This window comes from Pongo pygmaeus, chromosome 6 (genome assembly GCF_028885625.2).
Source record: "Pongo pygmaeus isolate AG05252 chromosome 6, NHGRI_mPonPyg2-v2.0_pri, whole genome shotgun sequence".
NCBI lineage: Eukaryota > Metazoa > Chordata > Mammalia > Primates > Hominidae > Pongo > Pongo pygmaeus.
Window position 1 is genome coordinate 74,124,780 of NC_072379.2, and position 20,409 is coordinate 74,145,188.

At 37.1% G+C, this 20,409-nt stretch overlaps 1 protein-coding gene across 1 annotated transcript in view; it reads right to left on the reverse strand.

Annotated features, from left to right (window-relative positions):
* Positions 1 to 11,554: 11,554 nt before the first annotated feature.
* The window catches only part of SCIN (scinderin), a 75,682-nt gene continuing 66,827 nt past the window's right edge, over positions 11,555 to 20,409 (reverse strand). The window contains exons 14-16 of the mRNA XM_054496802.2: positions 15,620 to 15,697; positions 13,265 to 13,325; positions 11,555 to 12,570 (exon numbers count right to left, since the gene is read on the reverse strand). Of these exons, the coding sequence (XP_054352777.1) occupies positions 12,443 to 12,570; positions 13,265 to 13,325; positions 15,620 to 15,697 (267 nt within the window). The 3' untranslated portion in view covers positions 11,555 to 12,442. The remainder of the gene's footprint in view (positions 12,571 to 13,264; positions 13,326 to 15,619; positions 15,698 to 20,409) is intronic.

Here is a 20,409-nt window from a genome sequence, read left to right on the forward strand (position 1 = left end):
CGTATGTCATATTTTCATGTAGTGAATGTATCATATTTTTAATTTTATGCTTCATGGGTACATGCATCTTTGCTGTGATACATTCAGAAATTATGCTTATGTTCTTCTCTTTCCATCTTTTGGGCAGGTTAAAACTCTGCAACAAAACTGAATAATCATTTTAGGCACTTAGCAACTTTTATTCTGCCTTATCATCTTGCTGCTGATCTCATTTTTGATATTGCCATTCAATAAATATTAACTGAGACCCTACTATATGCCTAGGCCTGTGCTATAAATTGGAAATGAGAAAAACCACTGGCTAAACTAGAGAAACATCATCAAATACAGTGTACCCTGGGCCACTCACCTTGCCCTTTACTAATGTTGTGAAAAAGTACTACTTATTAAATCATTTTATTCTCATTATCCTTCAAAAAATATTAAGCTTGACTCAGAAGATATTTATAAATATTTTTAAAAATTATTTTTCACTCAATTACATTCCTAGAAATGTTAAATGTCTACTTACATCATTTTTGTTGCATGCAGGACTAGTGCTATATTTATTAGTTCAGGTTACACTGCCATAGCAAGAAAATGCCTTTTTAGGTAAATGTTCCTTTAGGCAAATGTTAGAGTTGGATCACATGGTCATAATCAAGTTGAAGTAAGGCTGAGAAATCTCATGCCTGCCTGGATGGCCACATTATCTGCTAAAATATCAGTGAATTCTATGATTAAAAAAAAATAGAGATATTCAATACTAAGGGACATTAGCTTCTACCATAGCCCATTTGTGTGGTAAGTCAGTTGTCTCTTTAGTTTTTTCATCCCACATGAAGGATGAAAAAAATTCATGTGGGATGAATTGTTGGACCCTACATTGTTCATCCTTTAGGGCCCAACAATTCTGAGCTTTTGGCTAAGAATCTAGAATCTCTACATGAGGCAAAGTTCTTTCCATGGGTTCTAATGTAGTTTCTTCTTTTTCAATGACCTATATAGACTGGTAGATAATGTAACTGCCACTCAGTGTATCAGTATATACTGATATACAATGGCATATTGGAAATAAAATAGAATGAAATAATAGAATACGATAGAATGGAATGGAATGGAATCAGGGTAACTGCGATAAAAATTATTACTTGGAAAAGGGAAGAATGGAAAACATAAAAACTCACTTTTCTGTAGCTTTGCTGAAACCTTGCAGGACAAAAATTGCTAAGATTCTCTATTGGCTACTTGCCAGTAAGTAGCTTGATATCATTAACTTACTTGAACTTGGCTCTGCTCCCTGGGATACTCCCCTGTCCATTGTCTTTTTGATCTCTTGGCTTTGCCCTTAGGGAAATTGTTCCCTGTCCACAATCCTTTGGGGCACATCTACAGTGAATGTTGGAAGGCATAGCTTCTTTTCTACTTTAGATGTGATAATGGCCAAGCAATTCTAGGTTTTGAGCTGAATACAGCATAAGTTTCTTAACTTTCTGCTGATTCAGGGTTAAAGTCTTAGGCGATGCTTTATGATTAGACAATCACATGCCTTTGTAAACTAGGTTTGCAAGTTTTTTGGAATGCAGTATGCTCAAAACCATAGTTGACTCCTGATCTATTTGTTTCCAGGCAGTTGTATATCAAAGAAACCAAAAAGGCTTTATCTGACTATAAGCCTTACAATGCTATTGTCACTCTCTCCGTTGAATTAATAGCAGCTACAATGGTGGGGAAACAACATCCTTAATCTGATTTTATGTTTGCATTGGTCTCTATTTTTGGTTGCAAACACATAAGGGAAGGCTCTTGAGCAAGGTCCTGAGTAACAACTTAACTACTGTTATTTTGTTTATAGAAACAGTTGAGTTTTCCCAGTTACTAGTCCCTCAATTTAGATTGCTTGCCATCTGCTGATAATAGAGCAGGATTATATCCCTTCATCTCTGCATTAAATTGATTAATTTTTGCCTGCCTTACCCTCTGTCTGATAGCACATTGCTAAGAGCAGCAAGGAACAGCCAATACACATTAATATCCTGAATTTTCCAAACCCCTTTTCCAGGAAATATAGGCTTTGTAACTACTATTAAAAATTTTACTTAATGTTTTATCATAGAAGGGATGACTGGCCTCCCAGCTCACAAAATCTATTTACTCACTCTCAGCAAGTCTACAATTAAGGCAGAACTAGGACATTTTTAAGGAATATCCCACTTCTGATAATAGTTTTTATATTAATTAGGGTACAGACTAAACTGCTTAACAATGAGATTCTGAAATGCACTGACTCAAACAAGGTAGAATATTCTTTCTTTTTGTTTATCAATCTTTACAAATTTATTTTTCTTCGCCATGCAACACTTTATTCAATAAAATGGAATAAGCGTGTCCTTGCCTATCAGTCCTAAAATGAGCACATCAAGTCATAATAGGGAAGCTCTGCCATCTGCTATGTGTGGTTTCCATCGCTGGCCTCAAAGTGGCTATTCTAGCTCTCATCATTTCTCAGCCAGTGGGAAAGGAATAGACAAGTGGAGGACAAAGAGCTTCCTTTTTAAGAAGGTGACAAGAAATCTGCCCTCATAACTCATAGAACTTCTGCTTGTGTGTCATTGGCCTGAATTTAGTCAGATGACCACACTTTAACTGCCAGGGAATGTGACCTATTATGATATGCAGGCAGGGTTTCTATTACTAAAAGAGAAAAGAGAAGAACGGATAATGGAGATCATTTAGCAGATTTTTCACATCTGTTGGGAAGAATGGCATGCATATTTAGAAACAATAGTTTTAGCTCCTAGATAACATAAAAATTATACATTTTTGATCTATATTTCATATTTTTAAATATGTTCATCATATTTAAAATTTATCAGACTGTTTTATCAGTCTGATATAATATTATTATAAGAGATATATTATTATAAGATATCTTATATTATTATTATATTATATTATTATATTAATATATTATTATAATATCTGATAATATTATTATAAGAGATAAATTTGTCTTTATGTTTTGAAGGAGTTTCCCCTAACTTCTACACAGGTGTTTTTCATCCTATTTTTCACTTCTCACCTCTGCATATATAATAAACCTCATCAAGCGCAAAGTACTACAAACTAGCAATAGTTTCTGGCATTCAATTTTTTTCACCATCACCCTACCCTCACCAGCATTCTTGTTTTATTTATTATTTATTTTGGGCAATCATTGAGTTTTTCCCACTACCTCCTCACCCCTTTTGAGTTTTTCAGAACGTTTCCATGAGTAGCTGAACATTTACGCTTATAACTCCTTTCTTCATCATATACACTTTTTGACGTGTTGGTTTAATTTGGTTTTGTTCAGAAAGTTTCTCTGTCTTCATCATATTCTGTATATTCTGAGACTGTGCCATGCTCTTGTTGATGTCTTCCTTCTCTTTTCAGCTGGCTTAGCTGGGGGTAGCAGCTCAACTAATTCCTCCTGACTTCCAGCAGCTGTGCTTGTTTCTTTCCCAGCATTCATACTCCTCCGTGAAAGACTGTGAGGTGAGTAGGCAGGCAAAATACATGCTTAACCATTAGAGAAACTAAGATCAAAAAGCAATGAAGTGGTTCACCTAGTATATCTGGCCCAAATAATAACAGTGGAGCCAAGATTATTCCGAAGGTCTTTTAATTAAAGGACCTAACAAGACGCCATGCAGTGTTCTCTAGTATTACATCGCTATTGGAATCAACCACACTGCTTTCAGACAAAGCAATGGAACTCCAACAGCATCAGTAATCTGTCAGTTATATTTGGCTATTAGGTGTCATCTTGGGAATACCCGGGAAAGAATCTGGTTCCACCAAGACTTACTTGAAAGTTTACTCTTCTGAGGGGAGAAAAGCCATGCCTGGATAATTGAATGAAATTATGCTCTTTCTTTTTGGTTTCACTTAATTATTACCTTAAAATCCAATGAGTATAAAATACATTTTTTAAAAAACCCATAAAGCTCAAACTTTTAGAAGCATGTCATATTTTTGCAAGCTATGGAATACCTGTAATCCTTATTAGGAAATAGGACATAATTTTCAGGGTTTTTTTGTTGTTAACTTTTTTCATTAAAATTTGGGGAATCACTATTCGGTGACCATTTCTGCCTACACATTCTTCTGGGCTTGTGGCAGTTTTGGTGCTGAAATATGAGCTGATTTGCTCCCATATAATTTATGAAATTCCTTGGCAAATATTTATAACTATGTTTGATGGTGACCTATTCTCTTTAGGAATGTCATCATAGAAATCATCCATGTATGGATTTTAGAGAGGCCAGTTAGGCATTATGTAAGTTTTTTGTTCTGAGTTACTGATGACCTCTTGGAGCCTGAGACATTACAAAGGGAAGAATAGAATGCAGACACAAATAAGCAGCTGATTCAAGGACTGTAAAATAAATGTTCACTCTGGTGCCCTCCATAAAAGTTCACGTGAAATAATACTTGACCTTATAAAACATGACCTTTTTTGAAGCACATTTATATTCAGAAGTTGAAATCTCAAAATAATGATTTCTCTTCATCAAATCTGGGTTAAACATTATGTACCATTAGAAGCCTATTGGCTAACCCTGACTGATAACCTGCTGAGAATGTTATCTTTCCAGCGATGTCCTTCCTGGATTGTAAAATACATAACATCTATAGATATCCTGTAACTGAGAATAGAAAAATACCACTCTCAAAATCCAAAGCTCAAGGTAATCTTATGAAATTAGATCCTTAGTTTAAAATATTTTGTTTTTGGTTTAACTCAGCTGAAATATCCTATGCACTCTCTTGTTTCCGTAATTGTCCCACACATACTTTTGAATTTCAGGTAGTGTTACTGTAATTGTGTAGACAACAATAACCTTATATGAGCTCAATATGTGAGTTTTTTTTTTTCTGCCCAAGTATGAAAGATTGTTAGATTGAAACAAGAACAGACATTTTTCAAGGATTATGAAAGAGAGGAAATATTGACTATATTTTCCCCCAGTTGCTATTTATTTTATTTTATTTATTTATTTTTTTTGAGACAGTATCTGACTGTTGCCCAGGCTGGAGTACAGCAGCATGATCATGGCTCACTGCAACCTCCACCTCCCAGGCTCAAGGGATCCTCTCCTCTCAGCCTCCCAAGTAGCTGAGACCACAGGTACGCACCACCACATTTGGCTAAGTTTTGTATTTTTTGTAGAGATGTGGCTTCGCCATGTTACCCAGGTTAGTCTCAAACTCCTGAGCTCAAGTGATCCTCCTGCCTCGGCCTCCCAAAGTGCTAGGACTATAGGCATGAGCCACTATGCCTGGTCCAATTATTTTCTATTTTAGAAATGAGGAGGCCAGCGCAATGGTTCATGCCTATAATCCCAGCACTTTGGGAGGCCGAAGCAGGAGGATCACTTGAGGCCAGTAGTTCAAGACCAGCCTGGACAACATGATGAAACCCTGTCTCTACAAAAAAAAATACAAAAATTAACCAGTAGTGGTTGTGCACACCTGTGGTCCCAGCTACTTAGGAGGCTGAGGTGGGAGAATCACCTAAGTCTGGGGAGGTCAAGGCTGCAGTGAGCCCTGAGCACACCACTGCACTTTGGCCTGGGAAACTGAGTGGGATCCTGTCTCAATAAATAAATACATTGATAGATAAATAGATAGATAGATAGATAGATAGATAGATAGGTACATAGATAGACAGATAGACAGAGGTCTAGGCTGATGGTAGAGTTAATGGAAGAGAGTGGGAATATTGACCAGCTTTTCAAGGTATCAGCTTTTACCCAATATACCAACTGACTAGAATACTAGCTTCACCGTACACCTTTTTACCCAGGCAGAATAGCATCCCACCAAATATGTCTACATATTGTGACAAAGATGTCTAGGATCTGTGAATGTTACTTTACATGCCAAAAAAAGGACTTTGCAGATGTGATTAAATTAAGGATCTTGAGATGGAGGAGATTATCCTGCATTATCTGATGGCTCAATAATCCACTGGACCATTGGACAACATAAGCAAAAGCATTCTTATAAGTGAGGGAGGGAGGCAGGAGAATCAGAGACAGAGAAGGGGATGTAACCAACAGAAACAGAGGCCAGATAGGAAGACACAGATTTTGAAGATGCTATTTTGCTGGCTTTAAAGATGGAAGAAGTGGACACAAACCAAGGGAGAGGGTCTTGGGAGAGGAGGATGCCACTGGTATCTGCCAAACAGAGGCCAGCAATGTTACTAAACATTCTATAATGAACAGGCAGCCCCACAAAATAAAGAATTATTTATATGTGTATAGTGCCAAGGTTGAGAAACTGCCTTGTTAGACACGTTAGGACCTCCAGCAAAGTACGGAATAGAAGAGATGAGAACAAACATCCATCTCTTGTTCCAGATCTTAGGGCAAAACACTTAATTTTCCATTCTGAAGTATGCTGTCAACTGTATAGTTTTTGTAGATACTCTTTTTAAGATGGAAGACCCTCCATTCTATTCCTACTTTGCTGAGAATTTTTACTATGAATGGTTGCAGAATTTTATCAACTGCTTTTCTATATCTATTCAGATGTTCAAATGGTTTTTAGTCTGTTAATATGGAAAGTTATTAATTTTTAAATGTTAAAATGAACTCCTGGGATAAAACCCAGTTATAAATTGCTGGATTCAATTTGATAAACTTTTAATACTTTTACATCTATGTTATGAGGGATACTGGTTTTATTACTGTCTTAAATGTGTTTTTTCCTCCCAATCTGCGGTAAACTTTCTTAAATGTTTAACAGAAGTCACAGTGAAGCACAAATCGGCCTGGATTTTTCTCCGTGAGGAGATATTTAGACCGGGCACTGTGGCTCACACTTGAAATCTCAGCACTTTGGGAGGCTGAGGAGGGAGGATCACTTGAGCCCAGGAGTTCCAGAACAGCATGGGCAACATAGCAAGGCCTCATCTCTGCAAAACCTAAAAACAAACTAGCCAGGTATGGTGGCATGTCCCTGTGAGTCCCAGCTACTTGGGAAGCTGAGGTGGGAGGATTACTTGAGCCCATGGGGTCCAGGCTGCAGTGACCTGTGATTGCGACACTGTACTCCAGTCTGGGCAACAGAGGAAAATCCCGGAGTCTCAAGAAAGAAAAGTTTGACTATAATTTCTTTTTTATTTTCTTTCTTTCTTTTTTGAGACAGCGTCTCGCTCTGTTGCCCAGGCTGGAGTGCAGTGGTGCAATCTTGGCTCACTGCAACCTCCACCTCCTGGGCTCAAGTGATCCTCCCACCACAGCCTCCCAAGTAGCTGGAACCACAGGCACTCACCACCATGCCCAGCTAATTTTTGTATTTTTTGTTGAGATGAGGTTTTGCCATGTTGCCTAGGCTGGTCTCAAATTCCTGGGCTCAAGTGATCCACCTGCCTTGGCCTCACAAACTACTAGCATTAATTTGATTTCTTTGTGTGTGTGTGTGTGTGTGCACATGCATGTGCATATTCCTACTTAGATTATCTATCCATTTCTTCTTGAGTTAGCTTTAGCAGTTTCTGCCTCCCAAGGAATCTATTTCATCAATGTCAAGTTTATTGGCATAAATTATTTCTCTTATATATTTTAATGTCCATAAGATCAGCGGTGGCATCCTTCTTAATCTTGATATTAGTAATTTATGTTTCCCCACTGTTTTCTTATTAGTCTGGCTAGAATTTTATCATTTTATGATTCAGAAGAACCGTTTTTAAAAAAATCTATTAGCATTCCCTTTTCTCTGCTTATTTTGGGTATAATTTGTCATCTTTCAGTTTCATAAGGTAAGAACTTAGATTATTGATTTGAGGGCTTTTTATTTATTTAATGTAAGCATTTAATGCTATAAATTTCCTTTTAAAAAAATTCTAATTTCTCTTGTGATTTCTTCTTTCACCCAAATATTTGGGGACTTGCCAGATATCTTTGACTTCTCAATTAGTTCCATTGTGATTAGAGGCACAGTTTGTACGATTTCATCTTTTTAATTTGTTGGCATTTGTTTTATGGCCTAGAATATTTTCTATCTTGGTAAATATTTTAAGTTCCCTTAAAAAACAAATATACATGCTGGTATTATTGGTGGTGTTCAGTAAACATCAAATCGGTTAAGTTGGTTGAAAGTATTGTTCAAGTCTTTTAGATTTTTGCTGATTTTCTTCTTATTCTGTAAGCTACTGTGAGATGATTTCCCTATTCCAACGTGATTCCATGTATTCTTCCATTATGTTCATGGTTTCATTTTCACGTGAAAATTTGTGAACTACATGGAATTTATCCAGGCACATTTAGTAAGATGTGGATCCAACTTTTCATTTGTTTTTCCTTTAAGACCAAAGCATTGCATCATGAATGTTTTAGGTAGCACAATAAGCTCAGTTGGTATTAAATAGAAAAAAAAATTTTAGAGAATATGTATAATACATGTCATACTTTAAAAAATCTAACACAAGTCTTTAAAATTAAAAGGGGAGTTAACATAGTGAAGAGAAAATAAGACAACAGAGCAAGGCAGACAATTTTTGAAAATATATTTAAAAAATTACAACACACCCATCCTGTATATATAGTGAATACTATTATTCTTTTCTTCATTTTGATTAGAATTATATCCCTCTGAATAACCTATACAGTCCAGAAATTGTTTTGAAGCCAGTTTACTGATTATCTTGCAAAACAAAGCAAACAAATGATAGCTAAGGCCATAAAACAATTGTTGACTTTACCTGGGTACTATGTTTCCTGGTTGTTTGCTCAAAGTAATGCCATAACTTGATTCTTTATTTTAATTCTTGAGATGTACTACTCTTTTTAAAATTATTTTTATTTTTGTTTTTGTAGAGATGGAATCTCACTGTGTTGCCCAGGCTGGAGTACTGTGGCTATTCACAGTTGCTATCATAGCTCACTACAGCCTTAAACTTCCTCTCGCCTCAGTCTCCCAAGTAGCTGGGACTACAGGCACATACCACTGTGCCCAGCTTATTATTTCTTACTAGATTAATTATTTCTAATTAGTGCTTGATTTTTCTGGATTCATTTACATATATATATATTTTTTGTTGATTAGTCACAAATTTCACACAACTAGGAGTGTGCTATATTGTTTGGGGCAAGAAAGGGTCCATAAAGCACTGGTAGCTGAGGCTAAATATATTTGTTTTGGTTTCTGATCCCCAAAATCCATGAGTAAAAGCAGAGAAGAAATAAATCTAATATTTCATATTAAAAATTAGTAAGTATTAGCTCCACCAAAGAAAAAAAAGAAAGTAATTATAAAACGTTTCTATTTATTAATTAGGCTGTATGAAACTGCATTTCAATTCCAAAGGACTAATTTCTATAAGGAATTACATGTAATTTGAGTTTTAAGACTACACAGTATCATTGAACAATGGAACACTCTCTAGAATAATTTTCTTTAATCCCGCAAACGTTCACCTTTTTAGAAGTAGGTTTTGTTTTTGTTTTATATGGATTTTGCTTGTGTTGCAGATGTTTCTTCAAGCCACATCAGCTTTAGGTGTGAAATTAAAATACCAACTCCATAGGGCTCTTAAGTGTTCTTGCAATAGCAGCTGTAGTTGCTGACAATTTGTGTTCACCTCTACTGGTCAGGCTGAGCAATGGGCATAGGTACTTCCTCCCCACAGTGCTTGTGCTGCTGATGCTGTTTTTTGTTTGTTTGTTTGTTTGTTTTTGTTTTTGTTTTTGTTTTTTGTGAGACAGAGTCTCACTCTGTTGCCCAGGCTGGAGTGCAGTGGCATGATCTCAGCTCACTGCAAGCTCCGCCTCCCGGGTTAAAGCCATTCTCCTGCCTCAGCCTCCCGAGTAGCTGGGACTACAGGTGCCCACCACCACGCCCGGCTAATTTTTTGTATTTTTAGTAGAGATGGGGTTTCACTGTGTCAGCCAGGATGGTCTCGATCTCCTGACCTCGTGATCCACCCGCCTCGGCCTCCCAAAGTGCTGGAATTACAGGCGTGAGCCACCGCCCAGCCTGATGCTGCTGTCTTGTTACCATCACTGCCTCGGATTCCCTGGGTTTGCGATTTGGAAAAGTAGTATTCTCACATCTCAGGCTGTGATGAAATTTTTTCTAGTCCAGTGGTGACAGTGGAAGAGAACCCTGTGGAATCTCCCTGTTTCTCTAGACTTCAGCCCATTCTACCAGGCATGCTTTCCTTTCAAGGCCTTTGCTGTTGGTACTCCTTCGGCCTGGGTGTAACCCTGAGGTTCACTCCCCACTCACTATCGATTCTTTTTTTTTTTTTTTAATTTTTATTTATTTATTTTTTTACACAGAGTTTCACTCTTATTGTCCAAGCTAGAGTGCAATGGCGTGATCTCAGCTCACTGCAGCCTCTGCCTCCCAGGTTCAAGCGATTCTCCTGCTTCAGCTTCCTGAGTAGCTGGGATTACCGGCACCTGCCACCACGCCTGGCTAATTTTTGTATTTTTAGTAGAGACGGAGTTCACCATGTTGTCCAGACTGGTCTCAAACTCCTGACCTCAAGTGATTCGCCTGCCTCAGCCTCCCAAAGTGCTGGGATTACAGGTGTGAGCCACCGCACCTGGCCTCGATTCTCTGTTTAGATATCACCTACTTAACTACACCTCCCCTGACCATCCTATTAGTATTGCCTAGCCTCCTTCCCTGTATTTTCTTCTCCACAGCACATATCTTCTAATGTATTTTATAATATATCTATGTGTTGATTTGGGTTTTTTTTGCCACTTCTGTAGAATATAAACTCCATAAAAGTTTAGATTTTGTCTATTTCATTCATGTTGAGTCCAAAGTGCCTGAAAGAGTGCCTGATACTGAATAGATGTCTAATGAATATTTATTGAATGAATAGTGCCTTGAAGTACAGCTTCTCTCTGCTTCCTTACCTCCCACGCAAGCTCCAGGATCTCATGGGAGCATTCACCATTAGGCCATAATAAAACTGGGCCCACTTCTCCATGCCAGGACCCAATTTGAAATACATATGCCCTTCATTTCCCCAGAGAGAAGGTAAGAACTCCTCAGATCACTTCCCTGCTTCATTTCTTCTTCCCATGGAAATGTACCTTCCCCTCCTCAACTACCCAGTCCTCTATCCAATGACCAAATTCAGTTCCTACTTTATTGGGGATCCAGATTCTGTCTCAACTCCTGTTTTCTGGGGACCTATGTTTTGCATGCAATCTCATATTTTAAAATTTTCATAATGATCTGACCATGAACAGCTGTTGAATTTTGACCACTTGAGGATGAATTAAGAAATACTAAACTCAAATCTACTTATGCATAGATGTATTTGACCTTAAAATTAATAGTGTAATTAACTCATCAAATTTGAATAAAATGTCATTAACACAAAACTTTCGAAGAGATGTATTTTAATAATGAAAGACAGCATTAGTGAGGTTTTTCCTGTATGTATCTTTTGTGATATTAAACATGTACTGTCAAATGTCTATCTATCTATCTATCTATCTATCTATCTATCTATCTATCTAAGTGGATAACAATACAATTCATTTTGTCATGAAAGAGCTGTGTTTTCAAAGGCTTTTAATAAGGTTAAAAAAGATAAAATTCCTCTTAGAAAATAACGCTTAGCAGTTAATGGCATCAAAGTCACATTGACTAAAGAAGGAAAATAGCAATCAATTGTTAAAGCCACCTTAACATAAACCTTATTGCAAGTATACAAATCTTTTGAACACAATCTATAGAAAAGAGAATAACTTCCAAGGCATTACAACTTTTTCTCTGGCATGTTAAAAAACAAGTTTGACTAATGGCTAATGCATTATAAAATTTACTATCTGACAAATCTCTCTAGATTATGCATAGTATTTTACTTTTGAAAGGTCATAAAAAAGATATAAATCAGTTTCCATAAGAGCTAATATTGGCCCATAACGAAAGTTTCCTTCAGGTTATTTTAATGTATTAACGTAAGAAAACTCCAGTTTAAGAAGAATTTCAAGCCAAAACTAAGCATTAAAAAATAGGCATTTGGTTGAGGTTAATTTCTTTTTTTTTTTTTTTTTTGAGACAGAGTGTCTGTTGCCCAGGCTGGAGTGTGGTGGCGCAATCCTGGCTCACTGCAACCTCAGCCTCCTGGGTTCAAGCAATTTTCCTGTCTCAGCCTTCCAAGTAGCAGAGACTACAGGCGTGCACCACCATGTCCAGCTAATTTTTTTGTATTTTTAGTAGAGGCAGGGTTTCGCCATGTTGGCCAGGCTGGTCTCGAAATCCTGACCCCAATGATCCGCCTGCCTCAGCCTCCCAAAATGCTGGGATTACAGGTGTGAGCCACCGCGCCCGGCCTTAATTTTCAAAAGACAAATAAACAAAAAGGTTTTCTTGTTCCTCTCCCAAAACAGCAATGAGATAACTGCCTTGTAATGTTTGTTTGCTTTTTACAAACACCAATTTACCACTTGCTGGAATCCCAGCCCAGGAACCAGCCTGTGAACGTGGGTGGCTCATGGCCCTGTTTTATGATGACAATTGGTGTCCTCTTGTCTCTTCCAGAAGGGTCTGTCTCAAGGTACATTTTGGCTAAAAAGAGTTGTAAAGACATATAAATTCAGTTAGTTTGAGTTAAACTAAAGTAACTGCAGATTGAAAATTCTTCGAATAAAAGTAATAAATTAAATTTCCAGAAGAACAAATAAATATTGGCCACATTGAAAATGAAAATTCTTTGAATACAATTCTTCAAATGAAAGTAATAAATTAAATTTCCATTGACCAGGTAGACAAATACAATTTCTTTTTGATTTCTCTCATCTGCCATGAAAGGCAACATGCGAGTCTCATTAATGCCTGAAAGAATTCCAAGTTTTATGGAATTGTCCTTGTGGCATAATTATTGTTATACGTTTCAGTAAAAGCAAAATTGTGCCAGAAAGAACAGCATTGTCAAAAGGAAGTTTATAAAATCTGGCTTATCGCAGTCATGGAGGTTTTACTCTTATCATAATAAAACAAGGGTTGAAATGAATTTAAGTTTTTCAGGTTAAATTGATATAATTCTATTCTAGATTAGAAAACAAAACATATTTTTTCTTGTGCCCATTTGGAAATTCTCCAGTTCAAAAAATCCCATTACTCTTTAGTTTTGAGGAGGAATGCTAAGCTACTTCTTGATTTTGAAATGTATTTTTGTAAGACATGGTGGCAAAGAGCAAGTCAGACACTCGGTCATAATGGTGCCCAGTTACTGCTATAATTGTCCATCGATTGAGCTTACCAGACTTCAGAGATTCTTTTTTCTCAACTTCATTAGCATCTTTGCCAATCCAAATAAATATCTGAAAAATGAAACAATAACAATATGTATGATTTTTGGGATGTTGACTCAGTGCTAGGCCCTGTGTAAAGTGCTTCACACACACATTGCTCATTCAATCTTCACAATATCCGCAGAAGTTAGGGATGTGGAGGCGGTGGCCCAGAGAGGTACCATCACTTTCCCAGTGTTCACACTTATCAGGAGACACCTAAATTTACATCCAGCCAGTTTCACTTCAGATTTCACACTTGGATATTTTATGTTTACATGGCATTTTCTAGTTTGTAAAGTGATCTTTCACAAAAAAAACAGATTGTCTGGGTGGATTTTTTTTTTTCATCCACCCCCTAGGGTGTGACAGCAGTCGAAGGAAACCAAAATATTTCACCTCTGAATACACTTCTTTGACATATTTCGAGATGGCTGTTCAGAGGACTTGCAAACAGAGATAGCCCTGCAAAGCTGCCTTTTGTAGGGGAAGATCTGCATCTGTAGAGAATCTGCAGTGGTGCAGCCGGACTTTCTCTGAGGCCCTCCCTTTTCGGGATCTAGGGAAGATTAACTGAGAGTCTCACACTCTTAAAGGTCTGAAAGAAACATTTACCATCTATACTTTATGTGAGGTTTTATCCATAACAAGACCACCTTTCCTAGCCAGGCCTCTTCTCTCCCTCCCATAACCAGTTTTGGCATCCTTCAATCCCCCATTATTTCTGTAACTTCAAAATGGTACAAAAGCATCAACCATCCAGCCATTTATTTAGTTCTTGCATTCTGTATGACTCCTGTGCACATTAATATATTTGTATGCCCTTTCTCCTATTAATCTGCCTTTTATCAACTGATTTTTATGTGAACCTTTGGACAGTGAAGGGGAAATTTTCCCTTGGCCCTTACACAGTCATTATCCCCATTTCCTAGATGTGGATCTTGGCTGGAAGAGACCACATGTGGACCACATGTAGAGCTTGTCTGTGGGTGATCCCAGACTCCCTCTAGGAACCTTTGATTTAATGTTAGTGTTTTTCTCCTCTAGTAGCTTGCCCTCCCTATAAGATGTTGGTAAAAATGCTATAATGTTTAGTATTTAAATAGCAATTTTTTTAAAAAAATTGATATAATTATACAATCTGTATATATCCTTCTCCTTGTCAAGTGTGTGGGTGGGGGTACTTTAATGCTGAAAAAAAATTCCTGAATTACCTTATTTTTGAAATCACTTTAAAATCGCTGTGGCAGAGCAATTTTGGTCAGTTACATTTAGATTGTATTCTATTTCATACTGAAAGTGCTGAAATATTTGTGTGCAGGGAATAGAACAAATCATGAAAGCATGGTAATTTAAATAAAAAGTATGATTTTAAAAAATGAAATGTGGCATGGTAAATATTCTAAAAAGTATCCATGATTACAGAAACAGGAGTTGACTACAAATGAGAAAAATTAAATATATATCTGAATAAGGAAGTGTAATTCTTCTTTAATTCTTAAATACACAAGAATGTTTTATTGACCTGGAGATTAAAATCTCATCTAGAAATAAGTAATCCGTTCACTTGGCAAGAATCTGAGCCTGGGCCCTCAAGTCAAACATGGTCATTGTAGATCAGAAGCTAGGGTGTGATATAACTGAATGGTTTATCAATTGGGAACAAACTTAAAAGGAACAATCTCTGTGCTTGACTCTACGACTAGGCCTAATTCAGATAAGCATTTCACACTTGTTCTATATAGTTTAGTTCATAATATACTTACTTTTCTCTTTCACTGTTAATTTACATAGAGGTTAAAAACCTATCAGATGTGGCATGTCAAATCACCATTAATTTCCTTGAAAATTAAGATAAATAAAACAGTAACATATTTTACTGTGTAGATTCAAAGCTATTCTGCCTGTTTCTTCCCCAGGGGAGGGGTACCCATGACTTCTTGTCAAATTTCAAGAGAAACTTTGAATATGTCAGTTTCCTCAATGGCATTGTACCCCCATGACACTGTACACACGAATGCACTTATTAGTTAAATGAATTATAAACAAATTAGGAATGAGTAACTTACAAATAAATGAAAAATAAAAGTTTTTTGCCTACAACTGTAAAGCCAAAGACGGTAGCTCTGGAATTATTTTCATAGTAAGAAATCAACTTGCCATATGTATTAGTTTCATTTTTTACCAAATGTGTGTATGTGTTTTTTAAATACAGCCTAAATCTCTAGGCTCATTTATATCTAGACTTACCATTTCTCAAATCAAGTTCTGTCTTCTCCCAACCAAAAATGCATTCTCTTCTTATGAACAAAATGTAGTTTTACCTGTTCCCAAGCATCTAGTAACATGACATCATCTTCTGCTAAATCATCCTGTGTGAACTCTCCTGGAACCTCTTCAATCTGAAAGGTATAAAAAGCTATATGAGCAAGAAGTAAAGCAGTAATTTTTCTAATACATAGGATAGAAATGCCCTGTATTTTTTTTTGAGTATAGTGAAAATAAAATTTGGTAGTAATTTTTTTCTTCTTTTTCAGGTAATAAAAATTTAAATAATTGTTCATTAATTTGGCATCACAAACTAGTAGTATTTTATTTGGCCAGCACAGTATTTAATATAAACATTGCATTTGTGAAATTAAATAATTCAAATATAAAGCTGGTGGAACCTTAAATTATTTTGAACTTTGAGAGGAATGTGGCTATGTGGCCTGAGTCTTGAGGCATGCACTCAAGCTTTTGTCTTTTTTTCTGCAAATAATTAGGAAGACCAAAGAGTGCCAGAGGTAAGACCCCCCTCAGATCACCACTCCTCACAGAGTAAGAAAGTACTCTTCCTTGGAATGTATTAATAGCAATCTGTAACCAATCAAATCACTGTCAGTATACACTGGTCTTATATAAAAAATTACATAATCCTGCTAAAATTTCTCTGTTTCTGCCTATTGTCAGTGAAACTTTAACTCCTCCACTTTAAAATGCTGACCCCATGCATTTGGAGTCAGTGTTTTCTGGGTGGCTATCCTTAAGCTTTGCATTTCAATAAACTATATATTTAATCACATTTTCTAAATCTCATCCTTAGGGTCGACACATTTGAATGCCCACATATATAGTCAATTTGCTCACAATCCTCTGTACTTCCAGTCCTTTATGACTAGTTGTTTCACAGATTTATGTTGCCTATCTAGTTCCTAAAAACATTTGAGTTTATGGTCTGAGTATTAAATTATCTTTCACTTTGTAGGTCAAGATTACTTTTAAAAAGTCAATAGGGCCAGGTGTGGTGGCTCACGCCTGTAATCCCAGCACTTCGGGAGGCCGAGATGGGCGGATCACGAGGTCAGGAGTTCAAGACCAGCCTGGCCAATATGGTGAAACTGTGTCTCTACTAAAAATACAAAAATTAGCCGGGTGTGGTGGCAGGCGCCTATAGTCCCAGCTACTTGGGAGGCTGATGTAGGAGAATTGCTTGAACCTGGGAGGTGGAGATTGCAGTGAGTCAAGACAGTGCCATTGCATTCCAGCCTGGGGAACAGAATGAGACTCCGTCTCAGGAAAAAAAAAAAAGAGAGAAAGAGAGAACAAGTCAATAGGCCTGGTCATTTTAATAAATCAAAAATTTTCAATAAGATGACATTATAACATAATATTGCATATACAAATTTTTTTTATTTTTAATGGGTTAAATTGTGTTAAATTATAGTTAGCATTAAAGGGTAATGGAAGGGTTAGCTTCATCCACCCAATACCAGTGGGCATGTATTAATCTAAAGTTCAGTATTTTTAGAGAATTCTGAGTGAAAACCCCCCTGATCCTTAGGCAGGAGTTTGGATTTTGGTTCCCCATTCTTTATTCACTCCCTCTGGCATGTGACTTTGCGGTGCTATGGAGCTGACTGGGGCCTTGGCCATGTCATATTAGCAAAGGCGACTCAGCAAGGGCCTTTTTGTGTCCTTGACTTTGTCACTGGAAAAATATGTATAAACTCAAAACATGCGCCCAGCATAGATAAACCTAGTTCCCAGCAGCCTGCAGACATCTGAGCATGACAATTCATGTTTGTTGTAATCTGATGAGATTTTGAGATTGTTATACAAAATAAACAAAACAAAAAACCTTGACCATTTAGAAGGCAAAGGATTTGTTTATATTATCTTTTTAGAGGACATATACCAATCACATAATGATTTTAAAAAGAAAAACTTTAAATAGCACTTACTTGATGTCAGGCACTGTTCTAATCTTTTATATGCAACAGCTAAGTTATTATTCACAACAACTCTATGAAGTAGGTACTAAGATTACCACCATTTTAGAGTTGAGACAACTACAGCCCAGACAGGCTCAGTAACCAGCCTAAAGTCACACAGCCAGCAAGTACTACCACCAGATAAGTGACAGCACATGGGCAGATTGGTTCTAAAAGCTGTGCTTTTAGCTAATAAGCTCTGCTGCCTTGTAGCTGCCTTGTAGGAATCTACACGTGTAAAGCCTACTTTCTGATAGTAATTATAAGATCAAAGATTTGTTAGCAACAATCCTTTGCCTTAAACTATAAAGGGAGCAGAAGGGGTTCCAAATATCAAACAAGAAAATGAGTTGGTGCAGAGGAAATGTATATTTCTCTTAAAGGCTAATATATGTGCATAACAAAAAGCCAAAGACTAACAGATCTTTTTTCTTTAAACACACTGAGAACAAAGCCTAGGTACTTGTTTTTGTAAAATATATTTTTCTTGGAAACAAACATCTAATTTATAGCAATGTTAATAAATAATTCTAATAAGAAATTATAGAAGCATATGCTGAAAAATAAGTTGCTTGGATGCAGTATCAAGTTACCAGTCAAAACAATAAAACAGCAGATTTTTCTGATGACAAATCTATAAAATATAGCAAGTTCAGGGATTTCCTGTAAAGTAGGTGAGCAAATTGTGGTATACAGCAAGCAAATATTTATCTCAATGCACTGTTTAAATCTTTAACTTGTAGGTCAAATCATTTATAAGCTTCAAGGGAGACTTGAACCACTTCATCTCAAATAATTTTATTTCTAGTAATCAAAATATCTGACAAAGTACACGGGAAATTTTCTTTCCTGTGTTGAAAAATAAAGTTTTCATTTATTCACTAGGGCATGTTGACCAAAATCTGTAGATCAAATTTTATATAAAAGAAGAATTCATTCTTTAAATGAAAAATTTACCAAAAACTTAGCATGTCGAACAGAGAAAGTATAACTTTTTTTTGAAATTTAGGTGAGAGGCTGTGGTTCAGGATGATATTTCAGAGCCCAGTGTAAAATCACTCCTGTATTCTTTTGTATTGGATGTTTGTTTCCCCCCAGAATTCCTATGTTAAACCCCTAGCCCCCAATGGCATGGTAGTAGGAGGTGGGGCCTTTGGGAGGTAATTAGGTTCAGATGAGGCCATGAGGGTACAGTGCCCCTGCTTAGTGTCTGTCTTAACAAAGAAAGAACAAGACTAGAGCTTGCTCTCTTGGCCATGTGAGGACACAAGAAGGCTAGGAAGTGGCCCCTCACCAGACATCAGATCTGCTGGTGCCTTAATCTTGGACTTCTCAGCCTTCAGAACCGTGAAAAATAAATGTTTGTGGTTTAAACCACACAGTCAATGGTATTTTTGTTATATAGGAGCTTGAACTAAGACATGCATACACATACTTCTAATTTTACTTCTGACTGGACTGGAAGTCAAAGCTTGTAAATGACTATGAAATAAAACATTCCTGTTGATATCAGTTAATTTGTAACTGCATATATAGCTTTCTGTGATTTTTGCCCAGTGATCATAATATTTCCATAATATTTTTAATTCAGTCAATATGGTGAAAATTTTTACTCCCCTGGGAAATTGACATGTAAAATTTACACAGTTTGATCAGAAATAATGATTGCTGCCCACAGAAAATGCCAAATTATTAAATTAACAAATCTAGCCACATGTATATTCATACAGCAACTGCATGCTCACACAGGTGTAAAGTAGCTGGTACTTTTAAGAGCAGCTTAATCTATATAGGACATCACAACATTAATGCTTTCACATTAATTATATCATTAACCCTTAAAATACCCTGTGTAAGGAACAGAAAACCAAATACTGCAGGTTCTCACTTATAAGTGGGAGCTAAATGATGAGAACACATGGACACATAGAGAGGAACAACACACACTGGGGCCTATCAAAAGGTGGAAGGTGGGATGAGGGAGACAATCAGGAAAAATAACTAATGGATACTAGGCTTAATACCTGGGTGATGAAATAATCTGTACAACAAACCCCCACGACACAAGTTTACCTATGTAATGAACCTGCACATGTACCCCTGAACTTAAAATAAAAGTTAAAAAAAAAAATATCCTGTGTAGAGCAAAGGTTGTCACCGTGGTTTGTGGGCAGGCTGAAACTGAGATTCAGAACAGTAGCATGTCTGAAAGTGTCAGAGCCACATGTGAATGCCCCTCCTGGCATTGTTAGGTTCTATCTCACTGTTTTTTGTTTTTTTTTTGAGATGGAGTCTCACTCTGTTGCCCAGGCTGGAACACAGTGGTGCCAGTGGTGCGATCTTGGCTCACTGCAACCTCTGCCTCCTGGGTTCAAGAGATTCTCCTGTCTCAGCCTCCCAAGTAGCTGGGACTACAGGCACGCACCACCATGCCTGACTAATTGTTGTATTTTTAGTAGAGAGGGGGTTTCACCACATTGGCCAGGCTGGTCTTGAACTCCTTGATCTCGTGATACACCAGTCTCAGCTTCCCAAAGTGCTGGGATTACAGGCATGAGCCACTGCGCCCAGCCTTTTTTTTTTTTTTTTTTACAGAGTTTTACTCTTGTTGCCCAGGCTGGAGTGGAGTGGAGTGGCATGACCTTGGCTCACTGCAACCTCCACCTCCTGGGTTCAAGTGATTCTCCCGCCTCAAGCCTCCTGAGTAGCTTGAATTACAAGTGTGCACCACCACATCCAGCTAATTTTTGTATTTTTAGTAGAGACGGTTTCTACATGTTGGTCAGGCTGGTCTCGAACTCCTGACCTCAGGTGATCCACCTGCCTCAGCCTCCCAAAGTGCTGGGATTACAGGCATGAGC